At 43.2% G+C, this 21,751-nt stretch overlaps 1 protein-coding gene across 2 annotated transcripts; it reads right to left on the bottom strand.

The window, feature by feature from the left end:
* Positions 1-1,506: 1,506 nt before the first annotated feature.
* pfkfb2b (6-phosphofructo-2-kinase/fructose-2,6-biphosphatase 2b) lies at positions 1,507-21,303 on the bottom strand (the record flags this gene model as incomplete). 2 transcript variants are annotated; one of them, XM_084173211.1, is made up of 16 exons in its annotated part: positions 1,507-1,632; positions 3,884-3,906; positions 4,605-4,790; positions 9,051-9,115; positions 9,311-9,373; positions 9,471-9,600; positions 9,695-9,799; positions 10,026-10,172; positions 10,783-10,990; positions 11,212-11,336; positions 11,494-11,550; positions 11,741-11,815; positions 11,913-11,976; positions 19,861-19,957; positions 20,336-20,461; positions 21,216-21,303. In XM_084173211.1, 16 exons carry the CDS (start codon positions 21,301-21,303, stop codon positions 1,563-1,565), a joined length of 1,629 nt encoding a protein of 542 aa, XP_084029337.1. In that variant the 3' UTR covers positions 1,507-1,562. The 2 variants fall into 2 exon arrangements, with proteins under 2 accessions (XP_084029337.1, XP_084029338.1); XM_084173212.1 differs by lacking the exon at positions 3,884-3,906.
* Between the last annotated feature and the right edge of the window lie 448 nt (positions 21,304-21,751).

Genomic DNA, 21,751 nt, shown 5'->3' with positions numbered 1-21,751 from the left:
AGACCTCCACAAGTCTGGTTCATCCTTGGGAGCAATTTCCAAACGCCTGAAGGTACTACACTCATCTGTACAAACAATAGTATGCAAGTATAAACACCATGGGCCCACGCAGCCGTCATACCGCTCAGGAAGGAGACACGTTCTGTCTCCTAGAGATGAACGTACTTTGGTGTGAAAAATGCAAATCAATCCCAGAACAACAGCAAAGAACCTTGTGAAGTTGCTGGAGGAAACAGGTACAAAAGTATCTATATCCACAGTAAAACGAGTCCTATATCGACATAACCTGAAAGGCCACTCAGCAAGGAAGAAGCCACTGCTCCAAAACCGCCATAAAAAAGCCAGACTATGGTTTGCAACTGCACATAGGGACAAATATCTTACTTTTTGGAGAAATATCCTCTGGTCTGATGAAACAAAAATAGAACTGTTTGGCCATAATGACCATCATTATGTTTGGAGGAAAAAGGGGGTTGCTTGCAAGCCGAAGAACACCATCCTAACCGTGAAGCACGGGGGTGGCAGCATCATGCTGTGGGGGTGCTTTGCTGCAGGAGGGACTGGTGCACTTCACAAAATAGATGGCATCATGAGGAAGGAAAATTATGTGGATATATTGAAGCAACATCTCAAGACGTCGGTCAGGAAGTTAAAGCTTGGTCGCAAATGGGTCTTCCAAATGGACAATGACCCCAAGCATACTTCCAAAGTTGTGGCAAAATGGCTTAAGGACAACAAAGTCAAGGTATTGGTGTGGCCATCACAAAGCCCTGACCTCAATCCTATAGAAAATGTGTGGGCAGAACTGAAAAAGCGTGTGCGAGCAAGGAGGCCTACAAACCTGACTCAGTTACACCAGCTTTGTCAGGAGGAATGGGCCAAAATTCACCCAACTTATTGTGGGAAGCTTGTGGAATGCTACCCGAAACGTTTGACCCAAGTTAAACAATTTAAAGGCAATGCTACCAAATACTAATTGAGTGTATGTAAACTTCTGACCCACTGGGAATGTGATGAAATAAATAAAAGCTTAAATAAATCATTCTCTCTACTATTATTCTGACATTTCACATTCTTAAAATAAAGTGGTGATCCTAACTGACCTAAGTCCGGGAATCTTTACTAGGATTAAATGTCAGGAATTGTGAAAAACTTAGTTTAAATGTATTTGGCTAAGGTGTATGTAAACTTCCGACTTCAACTGTATCTGATAATTGGCAAGAATGTTTTATGCTGCAGTAGTGGGAAATGATTTCATGATACCATAACATGCTGCCACATATATTCAACAAGACACAAAGGGTCTCTGATACACATAAGGCATTACCGCCTAAGACTAGTAACAGCCATGGTTTTTAGGATCATGTTCGATCTCTATTGGCATACATGCAAGAGGTGTGTTTTTGTTATAGTTGTGCCACCAGTTGTTCCAGATATTTGGCATGCAGGGAAATGATGGTATGATGTGGAAGGCCATAGGGACATGGAGGAGAGGATGAGCAGAACTTCAGTGTCACAGGGAAAAACTGAGGCACCAGCTGAACTTGAAGGTGACTTCTTAGTCACTCAGAAGCGAACACAGCCACTAGTTTCTTCTGGGCTGTCATAGCCGATTCCTTCACACAGGGAGTCCTTTAAACAGAAACAGACATGATTAATATTCTCGGTTGTTTGTTCTATCCCTGTCTTAACATGAGTCTAAACACTCTGACCAATTATTGTCTTGAAGGCAAAGAAGACAGGTCTTATATTACTACTAGTGTTTTGCCTCAGCGAGACCAATGAAAAGAAACTTCTCATGATACACCATCATCATTATAAAACAAAGAGGGAACAAAATGATTAGTACTATTAGTAGTGAAGTGTATGTACAGTGAGGGAAAAAAGTATTTGATCCCCTGCTGATTTTGTACGTTTGCCCACTGACAAAGACATGATCAGTCAATAATTTTAATGGTAGGTTTATTTGAACAGTGAGAGACAGAATAACAACAACAAAATCCAGAAAAACAATGTCAAAAATGTTATAAATTGATTTGCATTTTAATGAGGGAAATAAGTATTTGACCCCTCTGCAAAACACGACTTAGTACTTGGTGGCAAAACCCTTGTTGGCAATCACAGAGGTCAGACGTTTCTTGTAGTTGGCCACCAGGTTTGCACACATCTCAGGAGGGATTTTGTCCCACTCCCATTTGAAGATCTTCTCCAAGTCATTAAGGTTTCGAGGCTGACGTTTGGCAACTCGAACCTTCAGCTCCCTCCACAGAGTTTCTATGGGATTAAGGTCTGGAGACTGGCTAGGCCACTCCAGGACCTTAATGTGCTTCTTCTTGAGCCACTCCTTTGTTGCCTTAGCCGTGTGTTTTTGGGTCATTGTCATGCTGGAATACCCATCCACGACCCATTTTCAATGCCCTGGCTGAGGTAAGGAGGTTTTCACCCAAGATTTGACTGTACATGGCCCTGTCCATCGTCCCTTTGATGCGGTGAAGTCGTCCTGTCCCCTTAGCAGAAAAACACCCCCAAAGCATAATGTTTCCACTTCCATGTTTGACGGTGGGGATGGTGTTCTTGGGGTCATAGGCAGCATTCCTCCTCCTCCAAACACGGCATGTTGAGTTGATGCCAAAGAGCTCGATTTTGGTCTCATCTGACCACAACACTTTCACCCAGTTCTCCTCTGAATCATTCAGATGTTCATTGGCAAACTTCAGACGGCCCTGTATATGTGCTTTCTTGAGCAGGGGGACCTTGCGGGCGCTGCAGGATTTCAGTCCTTCACGGTGTAGTGTGTTACCAATTGTTTTCTTGGTGACTATGGTCCCAGCTACCTTGAGATCATTGACAAGATCCTCCTGTGTAGTTCTGGGCTGATTCATCACCGTTCTCATGATCACTGCAACTCCACGAGGTGAGATCTTGCATGGAGCCCCAGGCCGAGGGAGATTGACAGTTCTTTTGTGTTTCTTCCATTTGCGAATAATCGCACCAACTGTTGTCACCTTCTCACCAAGCTGCTTGGCGATAGCCCATTCCAGTCTTGTGTAGGTCTACAATCTTGTCCCTGACATCCTTGGAGAGCTCTTTGGTCTTGGTCATGGTGGAGAGTTTGGAATCTGATTGATTGATCGCTTCTGTGGACAGGTGTCTTTTATACAGGTAACAAGCTGAGATTAGGAGCACTCCCTTTAAGAGTGTGCTCCTAATCTCAGCTCGTTACCTGTATAAAAGACACCTGTGAGCCAGAAATCTTTCTGATTGAGAGGGGGTCAAATACTTATTTCCCTCATTAAAATGTTTTTCTGGATTTTTTTGTTGTTATTCTGTCTCTCACTGTTCAAATAAACCTATCATTAAAATTATAGACTGATCATTTCTTTGTCAGTGGTCTAAGGCACTGCATCGCAGTGCTAGCTGTGCCACTAGAGATCCTGGTTCGAATCCAGGCTCTTTTGTAGCCGGCCGCGACCGGGAGACCCATGGGGCGGCGCACAATTGGCCCAGCGTCGTCCAGGGTAGGGGGGGGGGATGGCCGGCAGGGGATGTAGCTCAGTTGGTAGAGCATGGCGTTTGCAACGCCAGGGTTGTGGGTTCGATAAAATAATGTATGCGCTAACTGTAAGTCGCTCTGGATAAGAGCGTCTGCTAAATGACTAAAATGTAAATGTAAATGACAAACGTACAAAATCAGCAGGGGATCAAATAGTTTTTTCCCTCACTGTACATGAACTGAAATTGATACAGCATCATACTGTATGATGATATTGGTTAAAGATGCTATACATAACCCATTGTCTTATTGAGATAACATCTCATGTGAAGAAGTGAAAACATACACTAAATTGGAGGAGTTCTGCGGGAATTTATCTTAAATACTCACAGACAACAGCTTCCTATCCGAGGCTGTGACAACACAGACAGGGAGGGAGGGAGAAAAGGAAGAGACAGAAAGAGATAGAAATGGGGAGACTAGCTGAAGCACTGAACTCACAACAAAGCAAAGCGAACCAACACACTCGCATCACAACAGCAACTTTGAATATGCATCTCAAGACATCAACATTTCTATATTTACGACCCTTGTATGGCATTGATCTCTGACACTAAGTGTTGTTCAGTGCATGTTTCTCCTAAGATCACCATATGACTAATGTATAACACCTGGTTACTGGAAGACTTTTAAACTGTGTATCATCTGGAATGGTACTTAAGTGATCTATTCATAAGATGTAAATTAGTAAAAGAGGTTAGTGGTGCAGTTTATTTAGGACAGGCATAGTGCTGTGCATATTCAAGATGGAGACACACAGCCCATGATGAAAAGGGGAGGCCATGTAAGACAAACAGCTGATGTTGGGGGAGAGACAGACAAATTATAAAGAGGGGAAGCCACCAACAAGACCACAACATGCCAGGGAGACATCCACTCTGTTTTTATCACAGAGTCTGAATTATCAAGGGGATTTCAGGGTGAAGTGAGGGGATGCTAAGGATAAAGAGGGGATTGGCTTGGGGTGGGGGTGGCAGGTGGGAGGAGGGAGGGGACTGAGTTGAATTAAGAGTGATTAATTAAGAGGGAGCCATCAATTTCTGACACTAACTTGGCTTTGCTGCAGCACCCCCTCTGGCATCTCGGGGAACTGCAGGGCCGATGGGGTGGGGCGTTGGGGGAGCCAGGGCCGGTTGCCGGCACTGTAGAGCCTGGGCCGCTTGAACTGGTCGTGACTGGACAGGGGGGTATAACTATTCCGCCGGAGGATGGGAGCTGGGTCCCTCGGGACCTTATCCTGGTTGGAGATGGGTAAACACCAGGTGCATTAAAGAAAGAGACCTGGGCGCACACAGTGTTACTGGGCCGATTCCCCAAAACACAGCAATCAAACAATCGTTCTGCTTGACCAACCACTACAATAGGACGTTTGCTATGTGATATGAAAAAGGTGATTCTGCATAGTAAAAAAAAAATGCACTAACAGATTCCACTTAATTCTGCTCCTCTCAAATATATTGTCTATTGCATCTCACTAATAGCTTAGACACACCGGTAGGATTGTGAAACGTTTGCCTGCCGACTACTTAGCACTTCTGAACAGAGTGTCGGCAGTCTCTCCCTTTTGTGTTCACACAGCAAAGACCTTGAAGTAGTCAGCCACTCAGCCTTGTTAAAATACTTCAAACCAGAAGGTGGCAGTAGCGTTATTTGGAAATGCATGTCCGTGTGTGTTGTTTTATGGTCTACAGTCACGACCAGTTCAAGCGGCCCAATGTTAGCTAGCTATCCAGCTAGCTGCGGTAATGTTTTTTCATTTTCTTTGTAAACAATTTTTATTTATTTTTTTATTTTTTTGGGGGGGGGGGGTAGATCAGCTTAATATTGCAGATAGATTGTAACTTCCATCAATGTAATTGTCTGTATCACTTCCAATCCCCCATGTTTTTTATATATATACTCCCCTTTATTACTTTTCAACCCCCCCATCCTTTCCCTACTTGGGGTAAATTAGTGAACAACAATGCTTAGGCCTCTACTTCCAGCTTATACTTACTATCTACATTTTATGGACACAGTCAATTTTACAATAATTATATTTTATTTGTTTTTGCTCCTGAACTTCTTCTACTCTCAACCTCTCTGATCATTTTTCATGATGTCCATCCGGTTTGCTTCTATATGCCATATCTTTCTAACTGTGCTCTTTCCCAAAAGCTTCCAACATACAACCTATATACTTATTATGGACACAGTATGCTTACATTATTAGTTATCTTGTTATTATTTGTTATTAGTCCCATCCTTCAACTCCATTCAACACCTCCCATCTATCTCTTAACACCATCCATATAGGATTTCTATTTGCAATATACATTTCAACTGTACTGTGATGTTTTACAAAAGTTCTGAACCTTTCTATTCTCATTGCTTCTACAGATTGTGAATTAAAAATAAACATTTTTGCTAAAAGTATTATTATATTATTGATCGATTGACTATGACTTTTCAGATCACCCAGTAATGCTATCTGCAAGGTTAGCTCCAAGTAAATATTGCAATCCTTTAGCAATTCCTGGACCTGTGTCCAAAACAAGCTACAAATGGACAGAACCAAAACAAATGATCTAATGATTCTGTCTCTTCACAGCAAAATCTGCAGAGCTAGGAAGATTGCATCCCCCATATAAATAACATTCTATTGGTAGCAAGAATGTTATATAATCATTTAAATTGAAAGATTCAAATTTTTGAATGTTACTATTGTTGTAGAAAGCCCTTGTTGATATAGCCAGATGGCCACAGCTAGATAACTAACTAGCAAGATGACAAATAAACAATTTAATTCACTCTCCAAGATCGCTACAGCCCATAGATACATTTTTTGCTAGCTGGCTAACATTATGGTTATCATGATTCGCTAGCTAGCTAGATGTTGTGCTAGCTAGGTAAAGTTAAGACACTGCATTGACTCTCGGCAGCCAGCTACAGGCAGCTGCTTCATGGAAACTAATCAATTGTGATTTAATTACAGTACCAGTCAAAAGTTTGGACACACCTACTCATAATTGTACTATTTTCTACATTGTAGAATAATAGTGAAGACATAAAAACTATGAAATAACACATATGGAATCATGTAGTAACCAAAAAAGTGTTAAACAAATCAAAATACATTTTATATTTGAGATTCTTCAAAAAGCCACCCTTTGCCTTGATGACAGCTTTGCACACTCTTCGCATTCTCTCAACCAGCTTTATGAGGAAGTCACCTGGAATGCATTTCAATTAACAGGTGTTCTTAAAAGTTAATTTGTGGAATTTATTTCCTTCTTAATGCGTTTGAGCCAATCAGTTGTGTTGTGACAAGGTATACAGAAGATAGCTCTATTTGATAAAAGACCAAGTCCATTTTATGGCTAGAACAGCTCAAATAAGCAAAGAGAAATGACAGTCCATCATTACTTTAAGACATGAAGGTCAGTCAATACGGAACATTTCAAGAACTTGAAAGTTTCTTCAAGTGCAGTCGCAAAAACCATCAAGCGCTATGATGAAACTGGCTCTCATGAGGACCGCCACAGGAATGGAAGACCCAGAGTTACCTCTGCTGCAGAGAATAAGTTCATTAGAGTTACCAGCCTCAGAAATTGCAGCCCAAATAAATGCTTCACAGACTTCAAGTAACAGACACATCTCAACATCAACTGTTCAGAGGGGACTGTGTGAATCAGGCCTTCATGGTCGAATTGCTGCAAAGAAACCACTACTAAAGGACACCAATATGAAGAAGAGACCTGCTTGGGCCAAGAAACACAAGCAATGGACATTAGACCGGTGGAAATTTGTCAATTGGTCTGGAGTCCAAATTTTGGTTCCAACCGCCGTGTCTTTGTGAGATGCGGTGTGGATGAACGGATGATCTCTGCATGTGTATTTCCCACCATAAAGCATGGAGGAGGAGGTGTTATGGTGTGGGGGTGCTTTGCTGGTGACACTGTCTGTGATTTATTTAGAATTCAAGGCACACTTAACCAGCATGGCTACCACATCATTCTGCAGCAATATGCCATCCCATCTGGTTTGGGTTTAGTGGGATAATCATTTGTTTTTCAACAGGACAATGACCCAACACACCTCCAGGCTGTGTACGGGATATTTTGCCAAGATGGAGAGTGATGGAGTGCTGCATCAGATGACCTGGCTTCCACAATCCCCCGACCTCAACCCAATTGAGATGGTTTGGGAGGAGTCGGACGGCAGAGTGAAGGGAAAGCAGTCAACAAGTGCTCAGCATATGTGGGAACTCCTTCAAGACTGTTGGAAAAGCATTCCAGGTGAAGCTGGTTGAGAGAATGCCAAGATTGTGCAAAGCTGTCATCAAGGCAAAGGGTGGCTACTTGAACAATCTCAAATATATATTTTTTTAACACTTATTTGTTTACTACATGATTCCATACGTGTTATTTCATAGTTTTGATGTCTTCACTATTATTCTACAATGCAAAAAATTTTAAAAATAAAGACAAACCCTTGAATAAGTAGGTGTGTCCAAACTTTTGACTGATAGTGTATGTTACTATCTACAGTGGCCAGATTGGTAAAGTATTTAGTGTTGTGTGCATTGTGCTGCACTTACCACCCCATTCGTTTCATATGAAGTGTGTGTAACTGCCTTGTCAGTTAGCAAGCTAACGTTAGCTAGCTAGCTAACTAATAAGCTAGTGCAAACCTAACAAAAAAATCCTTCTTCAAGCACAAAACTCTTTAGCTAGACGTAAAATATATAAAGATTTGCTCTAGAAAAAAAATATGTATTATGCAGCTTTATTGTTTTAGTTAGAACAATTCTGATGAAAAGGGTGTATTAGACCGGAAAAAGTGCCCTCTTCTTTTCAATTTTCTTGTCACTGTCGGCTCCCCCACGTAGAGGTTCTTGCTCTCAGATTGGCTCAAAGACAAGTTGTCGGCCACTGCCGAGCATTGTGATTCTACAAGTAGAAACGGCAGGTTTGTCGGTACCAGGTCGGTACACAGCAGGTACGTATTTTGTTCTAGCAAGAGAAGAGGCCTCCTACTGTGATAAGTACCTATAGGCAGTCTGTTGGCAGTCAGATTCTCATTGCGTTTCTTGTTAAGACAAATTCTGGGTATGTGTAAATGTACTTGGCAAATAAAGGTGATTCTGATTTTGAAAAGCCTCCATAAAAACAAAGTAAAAAGAAGACAATCTAACAGCAGGTTCAGAGGGGAAAGGTAATGCAGTAAACACCGTTGTCCTTTACACCACAATGTGTTGTACACCCATCAACACAAGTCAGTTATTAAAGGAGACTGGAGCAGTGGTGGCGGTGTTCGCAAGCAGGGAAAGGTGATCAGTCATAGCTTACTACAATTTAAATATAAAGTCATACTAACTACTCATTTAACCAGACATAGCTTGAGCTAGTTTGGTTAAAGAGGTTCCGTGAAGCATGTGATATGTGAACAGAACAGAGCAGGGATGCCAAAAAGGAGCAAAGCCTTGCCACTGAGGATAACATGCGATGTTACTTACAAGTGGTCGGTCGCGATGTGTGTTCACTGCCTCCACATTAAGGTAAAACATTTCCACTTTACAGCCTGGGGATAGTTCCAGAGATAAATTAATGTGACCCATTCCTAATTGTCAAACTACTAGTGGTGATCCAATTTGTAAGTCGCTCTGGATAAGAGCATCTGCTAAATGACTTAAATGTACTCCATCAGATGTGAACATAACACATAACATAATTGTCCATTTATTCTGCCATAAGCCTAATGAACACAAAGTCTTACCATAGGCAACAGGGCTGAGCTTGAGCACCGTGTGCAGTGGACATTTCAGGTAGGGTAGGTCATCTATGAAAGACAAAATAGTTTAAAAAAAAGTGTAAATTACCTCTGGTGTTTGTGACACTGTCAGTAAGTGTGTACTGCTTGGTGTGTGCTCACCCACCTGCACTCTTGTCCAGGAAGTAGGCTAGCAGGCAGCGCATTACAGCCTGGTGACAGATGACCAGCACATTGCCCTGTCTCTCTAGCTCCATGATGACAGGCTCTAACCGCTGCACTAGGTCCTGGTAGGACTACAGGGAGGGAGAGAGGACACACTGAGCCTTAGTCATCCCTAAGCCTAACAAGAGAAGGGCTCCATATTGTGGTAAGTGGGTAGGACTTTACCTCCCCTCCTAGGTAGCGGTAGTGGTACTTGTCCTGGTCCCTCAGGGCAAACTCTTCTGGAAAGGAGTTCTGGATCATATCATATGTCATCTCCTCACACACACCCTAACAGACAGGAAAGAGAGAACTCTGGAAAATTAGCCTTGGCAGTTGAGTTGCCAGATAATGATAAATCCTTACTTATTATACAAACAATGAATATAACAAGTCCTTTATGAAATATCAAATTCATTTAAAATCACAAATGGTGTCTACCTAAATTAAACCATCATGGTATTCATTATTTTAGACCAGTGATAGGTGAGAGATCAGCGGTAAAGTCAGTACTGACAGCATCTATCTCGTTGAGGATCTTCCACTGTTCGTAGGGCACAATCAGCTCCTCAGCAGTCTGGATGGTACGTCTCAGCTGGCTTGTCCACACCTTCAGGTCCGACAGTTTGTGCTCCTCGATGAAGCCGCGCAAGGCATGGGCAAACTGGACCAGAAAGGGAAAAGAAGAAAGTGAAGAATTGTGAAGAGAGATTAGTGTCAATAACAGGCCCATCCATCAGGGTACTTTTTACTGTACATGGCCATGGTAAACATGCTATTAACTATTTAAGAGTACATAATAAGTACATGATCAGGTTACCAGTGTTTCCTCAAATTTAAAGTACAGGAGCTTTAATTAGTATTTTCCATTAGCTGTTCAACTAAATCTACATAGAAAATCGGTAGGATCCACTGACTCAAAGACACATGTCAGTGTTACGCCTGACTGCTCCATAGAGATTGATAGAGGCTTCTAGTGGCCAAAAGGCCGTATTAGCATGGCCAACGCCACTGAGGGCTTCCATCATTTTAACTTCATTGGCTGATCCCTCCTGGTAACCCTGTTGGAGTCATGTCCAACTGGGTCATCAGGCGGGATCAGCCAATCGTGAAGAAGAAAATGGACTACTTCAAAATGGTGATGGCCTCAATGGCGCTGCCCATGCTATCACAGATGCTATAATGGCACAGATACAAAGATGAGTCCTCTATATATCTCTATGGACTGCTCTCTCTGGACTAGGCCTAACGGTCATGGTGGACAGGACACATACCTTTTTTCCCCCTGGGGAGAGCTCCGAGTCGCCTCCGATACGGCCCTCCATGTTGTGATTGCTCTCTCCATGCCGGCACAGGTAGAGGGAGTGAGAGTGCACTTGGATGTTCATGAGGTAGTACACTATCTTACTCTGGATGTAGTCCTGCACCCGGTTCACCAGGAAGCGCCGGCCCACATTCTCCACCTTGATGAAGGATAGGTCCCTACGGGAGACACAGTAACACAATTGTCTGTATGTATTCTGTCTCCACCTGGTGGCTTACATCTGAACATCTGAGCAAATTTACAGGAATTCTCAAGAAATACAAACGTTAACGCCTACTATGTATAACACATGATGATCAGTATGGACAGTTGCCTCTAATTGAAGCAATGTCCTATTCAATGGCAACACACTGAGATAGACAGCTTTGGTCATTCTTACTTGTCATAATCATCGGGATCCAGAGGTTGGTATGTAACCTTATAGCACTCTATGCGTTTGAGAAAGTCATCCATTACTCTCTCTCTGTGCCTCTCTGGGTAGTCTGGACTGGACACCTTCACCTCCTGTTTAGAGATATGACAAATTAGAATGTGGGCAAAGAAACAATGAGAGTCGTGACATAACAAGGATATAGTCAGTTTATAATTAGGTTATAGTTTTGACCCTGGCCTGGGGTCATAGTAAAGCACTGCAATCCCATATGGTGACATCGGCACATACCAGAATATTAGCAGCAATGACTTCTGGGTCGTCACACACAGACTCCACAAAGAACACCTGTTGGAAAGAAAGCAGCTCAGACTGCGCTACTAAAATGTACTGCCTCACCACAGGGCTGGATGCAGTGTCACACCACACACTATCAATCTTAATAATGAATGGGTGTCCATAATACAGAGTAACGTTATATGGAGATACAATTCAAACTCAAAAATATATTTGGCAATTTAGCACATTGCATTTTTACCTTGAATGCATTCTCTTTCCCAAAATCAAGAATGAGGTCTCTCCTCTCCCTTGTTGTATTTGTTGCATCAAATACCTAATCAAAGCAAAGCAAACATCACAAAACTGGTGGATAAATGTCAAATATATTGAACAGACAAAAAGGAATCTTAAGGAAAGAGTATATGCCTTACAGCGATTTGTCCTCCTTCAGTTAGATATCCTTTCACATCCTCCAGGGCTACCAGAGCACACTGTCTGTGGGAGAGGAGAGGGAAATACAATGACAGTAGTCTTATAATCCATCAAAGGGTTCAACAGTGGGTCTGCAGAAAAGGGGGCAGGTATGCAATCCAACCTCAGATAATATACACTACCGTTCAAATGTTTGGGGTCACTTTTTTTGTCCATTTTTTGTCCATTAAAATAACATCAAATTGAAAAAAGCCATATCTCAGACTGGCCAATAAAAAGAAAAGATGGGCAGTCTGAGATATGGCTTTTTCTTTGCAACTCTGCCTAGAAGGTCAGCATCCCGGAGTCACCTCTTCACTGTTGACGTTGAGACTGGTGTTTTGCGGGTACTATTTAATGAAGCTGCCAGTTGAGGACCTGTGAGGCGCCTGTTTCTCAAACTAGACACTAATGTATTTGTCCTCTTGCTCAGTTGTGCACCGGGGCCTCCCACTCCTCTTTCTATTCTGGTTAGAGACAGTTTGCGCTGTTCTGTGAAGGGAGTAGTACACAGCGTTGTACGAGATCTTCAGTTTCTTGCCAATTTCTCGCATGGAATAGCCTTCATTTCTCAGAACAAGAATAGACTGACGAGTTTCAGAAGAAAGTTATGTTTTTGGCCATTTTGAGCCTGTCATCGAACCCACAATTGCTGATGCTCCAGATACTCCATAAACTAGTCTCAAGAAGGCCAGTTTTATTGCTTCTTTAAATCAGCACAACAGTTTTTAGCTGTGCTAACATAATTGCAAAAGGGTTTTCTAATGATCAATTAGCCTTTTAAAATGATAAACTTGGATTAGCAAACACAACGTGCCATTGGAACACAGGACTGATGGTTGCTGATAATGGGCCGCTGTATGCATATGTAGTGTGACGTCACGAGAGGCTACACGGCTTTCAGCGGGATTGCTCAAGTAGTGCAAGGAGACAAGGTTCAAACAAAACAAGGATTTTATTAAAGGTCTTGGGAAATTAACGAAAATATAACAAAATTCTGTTCTCTTGTGGCTCTTTAAGGGTTAACAGTTCAGGGATGTCTCTTCCACATCCAAAATCATAATTCTCACTCGCTCAGATAACTTTTCCCCAGCCTTACTGTAGTCCACGTTGCAGCTAGTGGCCAACCCAGCAAAAAGTCCTTCCAAATGTCTCTCACGTATTTCTACAGGTGCATATATCCAAAGGTGAGTATTTCCCAAAGGTAAGTATCTCCAAATCCTTATATTCCTCATGGAAGTGGACGTGCAGCACTCTTGTCCTCCAGAGAGCCCAGGTTGGAGACTGTGTTTCTTCACCCCCCACACACCCTCTCAGTGTGTCTCTTCCCTTCCAAAACCTTCAGCTCATCAGCTCCTGATTTGTTTCAGCTGCGTGGGAAGATTGGCCATAGAGGGGTGGAGTTCCCGACCATACCAGCAGATGGAGCCATAGCTGTCTGGGTTTGCAGCCATCTCAGGGGGATGTAACGTCCCTCCAGGACACAGCCTCTCGTGACATCACACATCCCCCTCCTCGGGACCGACGTCCTCGTCGGGGTAAAGGCAGCGAAGAAGGCATCACGCCGGGAGAGGGCGTCCGCATTGCCGTGGTGCTTGCCAGCCCATACTGGCCTGTGAGAGGGGGAAGCTCTTGGGTGCCTGGGACGTCTTCTTCCCTGGAGAACGGAGCACTTTCCTGGGCTGCGTTCTCTTCTCCCGTATCCGGACCAGTCTCTGTGTCGGTCTGGGCACCTGCCATCCCTATCAGAGCCTCTCCGTTTCCGAGGTACTCGGGTTATCCTCTCCTGAGACTCTCTCCAGAGTGGGTAAAAGGCTGGGCAGTCTCGTCCAATTAGGACAGGGACGGGGAGGGAATCAACCACCCCCGCCGTCGTGTGTATGGTTCCCCGTGTGCTGGTCATTGTAAGTTCAGTAATGGGGTATTCTCTGGTGTCTCCATGGACACAGGAAACTGGGAGGACTTTCCCCGGGGTCAGACACGTTGGGCCCACCAAATCCTTACGCACCAGGGTGGCCCGGCTACCAGAATCTAGTAAGGCCTCCACATCATGGTGATTCACCGTTACCGGGCAGGTGGGGGGTCGATCTGGGCCGCCATCTACGACTCCCAAGAGCGAGGCAAAACGGTGTGTGGGTGCTGAGCTGGAGGACTCCGCAGTGGGCATAGGTTCATCGGCTGGTTTCCCACACTGCCAGGAGATATGTCCCATCTCCCCACACCGGTAACCCTGTCGAGTTTCCCCCTCCTGGTGTACTCTTCTTGGACCCGCCTGGTTTCTGGCTCCCCCTGGAGCCGGGATAAGTCCTGACGTGGCTGGGTTCGAGACCTTGGGGTCCTTTGGACGGGTTCTTCCCATTTGTGGTGGGGCCGCACTCCTGGGGTCTTTTCGGGAAGCATTCAGCATCTCCGCTGTGGCCTGGTACTTTTCCACAGCTTCCACGGTCAGATCAGCCGTGGTCAAGGCCAGTTGACTGATGTACCGCTTTGCCTCATAAGGCAGGGCGCGTAGGTAACGATCCACCACAACGGCCTCCACCACCGCCGCTGCTGTATTCCTCTGCGGATCCAGCCATTTCCTTGCGATTCGGACAAGTTCATGCATTTGCGCCCGAGGAGGTTGGTCTGGTTGGAAGGTCCAGCTGTGAAAGCGCTGGGCCATACCAAACTTTGTGAGTCCATATCTGCTGAGGATCTCAGACTTCAGGGCATCATAGTCAGTAACCTGGTCAGGGCCCAGGTCCCGGACAGCATTCAGCGATTCCCCGGTTAGGAAGGGGGCTAACAGACCAACCCACTGTTGCTTGGGCCAGGCTTCCCTAGTGGCCGTGGCCTCAAATGCATGCAGGTATGCCTCAATGTCATCGGTAGCTCCCATCTTAGATATAAAGTCACTTGCCTTTATTGGGCGGGTATTTTGGACAACCCTCTGTCTCTGCAACTGCAATTCCTCTGCCTTCAGAAGGTTGGCTTTCTTTTGCTCCTCCAAGAGAGCCACGTTTGCTTGCATCTGGGCTTGTTGGCCAGCAACAAGGGCTTTCAATATGTCCTCCATTTCAGTCGGCGGGGAGCCTACGGCCAACTTGGAAAACTGGGTGATCAAACCTTCGGTATCCTCCTCTGACATGCACTATTAACGCTTGAGCTTGCCCGTATTCTCCACCATCTGTGACGTCACGAGAGGCTACACGGCTTTCAGCGGGATTGCTCAAGTAGTGCAAGGAGACAAGGTTCAAACAAAACAAGGATTTTATTAAAGGTCTTGGGAAATTAACGAAAATATAACAAAATTCTGTTCTCTTGTGGCTCTTTAAGGGTTAACAGTTCAGGGATGTCTCTTCCACATCCAAAATCATAATTCTCACTCGCTCAGATAACTTTTCCCCAGCCTTACTGTAGTCCACGTTGCAGCTAGTGGCCAACCCAGCAAAAAGTCCTTCCAAATGTCTCTCACGTATTTCTACAGGTGCATATATCCAAAGGTGAGTATTTCCCAAAGGTAAGTATCTCCAAATCCTTATATTCCTCATGGAAGTGGACGTGCAGCACTCTTGTCCTCCAGAGAGCCCAGGTTGGAGACTGTGTTTCTTCACCCCCCACACACCCTCTCAGTGTGTCTCTTCCCTTCCAAAACCTTCAGCTCATCAGCTCCTGATTTGTTTCAGCTGCGTGGGAAGATTGGCCATAGAGGGGTGGAGTTCCCGACCATACCAGCAGATGGAGCCATAGCTGTCTGGGTTTGCAGCCATTTCAGGGGGATGTAACGTCCCTCCAGGACACAGCCTCTCGTGACATCACAGTAGATATTCCATTTTTTAAAATCTGCCGTTTCCAGCTACAATAGCCATTTACAACATTAACTTTGTCTACACTGTATTTCTGATCAATTTGATGTTATTTTAATGGACAAAAAAAATAGCTTTTCTTTCAAAAACAAGGACATTTCTAAGTGACCTTAAACTTTTGAACGGTAGTGTATACAGTCGTGGTCAAAAGTTTTGAGAATGACACAAGTATTGGTCTTCACAACGTTTGCTGCTTCAGTGATTTTAGATATTTTTGTCAGATGTTACTATGGTATACTGAAGTATAATTACAAGTATTCCACAAGTGTCAAAGGATTTTATTGACAATTACATTAAGTTTATACAAAGAGTCAATAATTGCAGTGTTGACCCTTTTTTTCTCCAGACCTCTGCAATCTGCCCTGGCATGCTGTCAATTAACTTCTGGGCCACATCCTGACTGATGGCAGCCCATTCTTGCATAATCAATGCTTGGAGTTTGTCAGAATTTGTGGGCTTTTGTTTGTCCACCCGCCTCTTGAGGATTGACCACAAGTTCTCAATGGGATTAAGGTCTGGGGAGTTTCCTGGCCATGGACCCAAAATGTTGATGTTTTGTTCCCCGAGCCACTTAGTTATCACTTTTGCCTTATGGCAAGGTGCTCCATCATGCTGGAAAAGGCATTGTTCGTCACCAAACTGTTATTGGATGGTTGGGAGAAGTTGCTCTCGGAGGATGTGTTGGTACCATTCTTATTCATGGCTGTGTTCTTATGCAAAATTGTGAGTGAGCCCACTACCTTGGCTGAGAAGCAACCCCACACATGAATGGTCTTTACTGTTGGCTTTACTGTTGGCATGACACAGGACTGATGGTAGCGCTCACCTTGTCTTCTCCGGACAAGCTTTTTTCCAGATGCCCCAAACAATCGGAAAGGGGATTCATCAGAGAAAATGACTTTACCCCAGTCCTCAGCAGTCCAATCCCTGTACCTTTTGCAGAATATCAGTCTGTCCCTGATGTTTTTCCTGGAGAGAAGTGGCTTCCTCGCTGCCCTTCTTGACACCAGGCCATCCTCCAAAAGTCTTCACCTCACTGTGCGTGCAGATGCACTCACACTTGCCTGCTGCCATTCCTGAGCAAGCTCTGCACTGGTGGTGCCCCGATCCCGCAGCTGAATCAACTTTAGGAGACGGTCCTGGCGCTTGCTGGACTTTCTTGGGCGCCCTGAAGCCTTCTTCACAACAATTGAACCTCTCTCCTTGAAGTTCTTGATGATCCAATAAATGGTTGATTTAGGTGCAATCTTACTAGCAGCAATATCCTTGCCTGTGAAGCCCTTTTTGTGCAAAGCAATGATGACGGCACGTGTTTCCTTGCAGGTAACCATGGTTAACAGAGGAAGAACAATGATTTCAAGCACCACACTCCTTTAAAGCTTCCAGTCTGTTATTCTAACTCAATCAGCATGACAGAGTGATCTCCAGCCTTGTCCTTGTCAACACTCTCACCTGTGTTAACGAGAGAATCACTGACATGATGTCAGCTGGTCCTTTTGTGGCAGGGCTGAAATGCAGTGGAAATGTTTTTGGGTGATTAAGTTCATTCTCATGGCAAAGAGGGACTTTGTAATTAATTGCAATTCATCTGATCACTCTTCATAACATTCTGGAGTATATGCAAATTGCCATCATAAAACCTGAGGCAGCAGACTGTGTGAAAATTAATATTTGTGTAATTCTCAAAACCTTTGAGGTCGGAAGTTTATATACACCTTAGCCAAATACATTTAAACTCAGTTTTTCACAATTCCTGACATTTAATCCTAGTAAAAATTCCCTGTCTTAGGTCAGTTAGGATCACAACTTTATTTTAAGAATGTGAAATGTCAGAATAACAGTAGAGAGAATGATTTATTTCAGCTTTTATTTATTTAATCACATTCCCAGTGGGTGAGAAGTTTACATATACTCAATTAGTATTTGATAGCATTGCCTTTAAATTGTTTAACTTGGGTCAAACGTTTCGGGTAGCCTTCCACAAGCTTCCCACAATAGGTTGGGTGAATTTTGGCCCATTCCTCCTGGCAGAGCTGGTGTAACTGAGTCAGGTTTGTAAGCCTCCTTGCTCGCACAAGCTTTTTCAGTTCTGCCCACAAATGTTCTATAGGATTGACTCCAATACCTTGACGTTGTTGTCCTTAAGCCATTTTGCCACAACTTTGGAAGTATGCTTGGGGTCATTGTCCATTTGGAAGACCCATTTGCGACCAAGCTTTAACTTCCTGACTGATGTCTTGAGATGTTGCTTCAATATATCCACATAATTTTCCTTCCTCATGATACCATCTATTTTGTGAAGTGCACCAGTCCCTCCTGCAGCAAAGCACCCCCACAGCATGATGATGCCACCCCTGTGCTTCACGGTTGGGATTGTGTTCTTCGGCTTGCAAGCACCCCCTTTTTCCTCCAAACATAACGATGGTCATTATGGCCAAACAGTTCTATTTTTGTTTCATCAGACCAGAGGACATTTCTCCAAAAAGTACACTCTTCGTCCCCATGTGCAGTTGCAAACCGTAGTCTGGCATTTTTATGGCGGTTTTGGAGCAGTGGCTTCTTCCTTGCTGAGCGGCCTTTCAGGTTATATCGATATAGGACTCGTTTTACTGTGGATATAGATACTTTTGTACCTGTTTCCTCCAGCATATTCACAAGGTCCTTTGCTGTTGTTCTGGGATTGATTTGCACTTTTCACACCAAAGTACGTTCATCTCTAGGAGACAGAGCTTGTCTCCTTCCTGAGCGGTATGATGGCTGCGTGGTCCCATGGTGTTTATACTTGCATACTATTGTTTGTACAGATGAACGTGGTACCTTCAGGCATTTGGAAATTGCTCCCAACGATGAACCAGACTTGTGGAGGTCTACCATTTTTCTTCTGAGGTTTTGGCTGATTTCTTTAGATTTTCCCATGATGTCAAGCAAAGAGGCACTGAGTTTGAAGGTAGGCCTTGAAATACATCAATGGGTACACCTCCAATTGACTCAAATGATGTCAATTAGCCTATCAGAAGCTTCTAAAGCAATGACATCATTTTCTGGAATATTCCAAGGTGTTTAAAGGCACAGTCAACTTAGTGTATGTAAACTTCTGACCCACTGGAATTGTGATACAGTGAATTATAAGTGAAATAATCTGTCTGTAACCAATTGTTGGAAAAATGACTTGTGTCATGCACAAAGTAGATGTCCTAACCGACTTGCCAAAACTATAGTTTGTTAACAAGAAATTTGTGGAGTGGTTGAAATGAGTCCAACCTTAGTGTATGTAAACTTCCGACTTAACTGTATATATTTTTTACACTCAATCTTAAAGGCCCCTGTATCATTTTGTGTTTGATTCTATGGTAAGCAGTCCAGTAGACTAGAATGATATACTGTATGCCTATCTTTCTTCTGTACAGACACCTGAATAGTAACACTGACAGAACAGTGAGGGAACATACCGATGCAACATTTTGCAAGGAGAGAGTGAGTGGCAGCAATATATTTAGATCAGCATTCTGTGATGTTGTCAAGAGCAGTAAAGCCATTTACAGGTCTATAAAGGGCAATTCTCTACACAGACTACTACATTCACTTTCTGAGCCTATTCAGATGTCTCATTCAGTGATTATTCTGGATCAAGTTTAGTGCTTGCTTAAAAAACTTTCAGCTAGTTGGAAAATAGTAATCCATCACAAATTCCTATTAATATAATATGGATATTTTGTACACTGAATAACTACTTGCACAGCAGACAGTGTGTTGGTTCAGAAACTCACTAGCCATTGACGCCAGCCGGGGCTGCAAAGTACACCTGTGAAATCATGCATGAGAGAACCTGGAGTGCTGCTGGAGCAATAAGATTGACTCAGATCTGACCATGCTGATGGAAACAATACTTGATTAATGAATTTTTTTTCTAACATGTTACCATTGATAGAAAACTTTGTCTGTCATATGTGAACTCAAGTTCTAAGCAAATAAAAATGAAAAATGTGCCATCAAAACAGTGTGCAAGGCAATTGTGAATGCTTTCTCAGTATGGCTCTGCTTGAATAAAACAAATGTAACTTACTTCCTTATTTCCATGGCTTCCTTGTTGTCGTGCCTGAAGAAGTCGTAGGACTTGTAAGCTTTGACAGCCTCTCGGCGGTAGACACCCAAGTTAAACACTACAAAATTACCAAAATGGCACCAACAACTGAGTTATGACTTGCTTTTATCAGTGTCTACATGGTCTATTAAGTTAGGGTTGTCTCCCATCATAGAAATGGGACTGGTTCAAATTAGGATCCTATTCAACATGGGGCATCTCAGTTCTCAGGAGCTTTACATTTTTTATTTAAAACTTGACATTTACCTAATAATGAAGGCACTTACTTTATAGGACACAATACACTGGTGATTTAAAGTTGACTGAAGTGCTTATTTAAAGATATCTCAAACACCAGAGGATTCCACCATCAATAGTCTGTCATAATGGAAGACTTAAAGGGACATGTATAATGTCTTCAAAAGTGATGTTGTAGAGGCTGTCTTTCCCCACTCACCTTTGGTTGGCACTCCTATCCAGTTGAGGTATCGTGTCAGTTTCTTAGACATATAGGTCTTTCCCCTGGCAGGTAGGCCGATCATTACAATCACTGTGGGAGAGTTTGTCATGTAGAATGCCCATGCTGAACAGAAAGACAGACAGACATACATACATACTATAGTGCATTAGCATCGGACTAACTCAGATACTACTGTATACTGTCTATACTGTATACCTATATACAGTATAGACAGTGATACACAGGCCTGACAATTCAATGAGATACAGTAGATAAGGCAAAACAATTTAACTATCAAAGTGGTTGGTTGGTATGATCAAACATCATTGGATTAATTTCTTATCCTTGATTTCCCATGTACTGTATACTTAGATTAAAAGGGATAGATCAAAGTGAACTGGCAAGCCATGGCTTGCTATTCTCAAATAAATTACGGCTGCAACAGGACTGCAGATAGACTGAATAATGTATAGAATATGGGCTAAATATAATCAGATTTCAACATAATCTGCATGATAAAAATATATAATGTGGAAAGACGATGAATAATTTGCCCAAAATATGCCCAACTGAATAATTTTCAGAGAAGACTAATCTCTCTCAAAATATTATAAACGCAGTTGTATTCCTTTTAAACTCATTTGCTTGTTAATGTGTGCATCAGCATCAACAAAAAATGCATTCCAGGCATAGGGAAAGCTTTACATCATAACGAAGACAAAACTAAATAACACCTCATTCTGTGCCAGTCAAAACAGCCTGAGGCAATCATGCAGACTGCAGCGGAATTGTTGCTGTCTTGCCTATGGTCCTGCCTGTGCACAGCTCTCCTGCATTGAAGATGTTGCTCTTGGAGGATTATCAGTAGGCTACTTACAGCATTTCTTTTCGTTTACTCTGAGCTCTGTTTTCTTGGCTTCAGCAGAGTTGGCCGAGCCAGTCTCTCTCTGAATGGTTGCGGACATGGTGGAGTTGTGTCCTTGTCGTACCAGGTTCCCAAAGGCTCTAGAAGGGCATGGCCCCAGACAATCTGAAACACAAGGTTGATTTATTCTAGCAGTAGGTCTAGGCCTACGTATCTCATTACATTTGTATTTATATTTCCTGAATAAGAATGACAAATGTATCTACTATCTGAACAATATTCAATTCAATTGAAGTTGATACAAAATCTGTACAAAAGTATGTGGACACCCCTTCAAATTAGTGGATTCGGCTATTTCAGCCACACCCGTTGCTGAGAGGTGTATAAAATCGAGCACACGGCCATGCAATCTCCATAGACAAACATTGGCAGTAGAATGGCCTTACTGAAGAGCTCAATGCCTATCAACATGGCAACGTCATAGGATGCCAACTTTCCAACAAGTCAGTTTATAAAATTTCTGCCCTGCTAGAGCTGCCCCGGTCAAC

Source organism: Coregonus lavaretus, assembly GCF_964263955.1.
Source record: "Coregonus lavaretus genome assembly, chromosome: 12".
NCBI lineage: Eukaryota > Metazoa > Chordata > Actinopteri > Salmoniformes > Salmonidae > Coregonus > Coregonus lavaretus.
The sequence above is the reverse complement of the archived record's forward strand: the minus strand, read 5'-3'. Positions and strand labels throughout refer to the sequence as shown.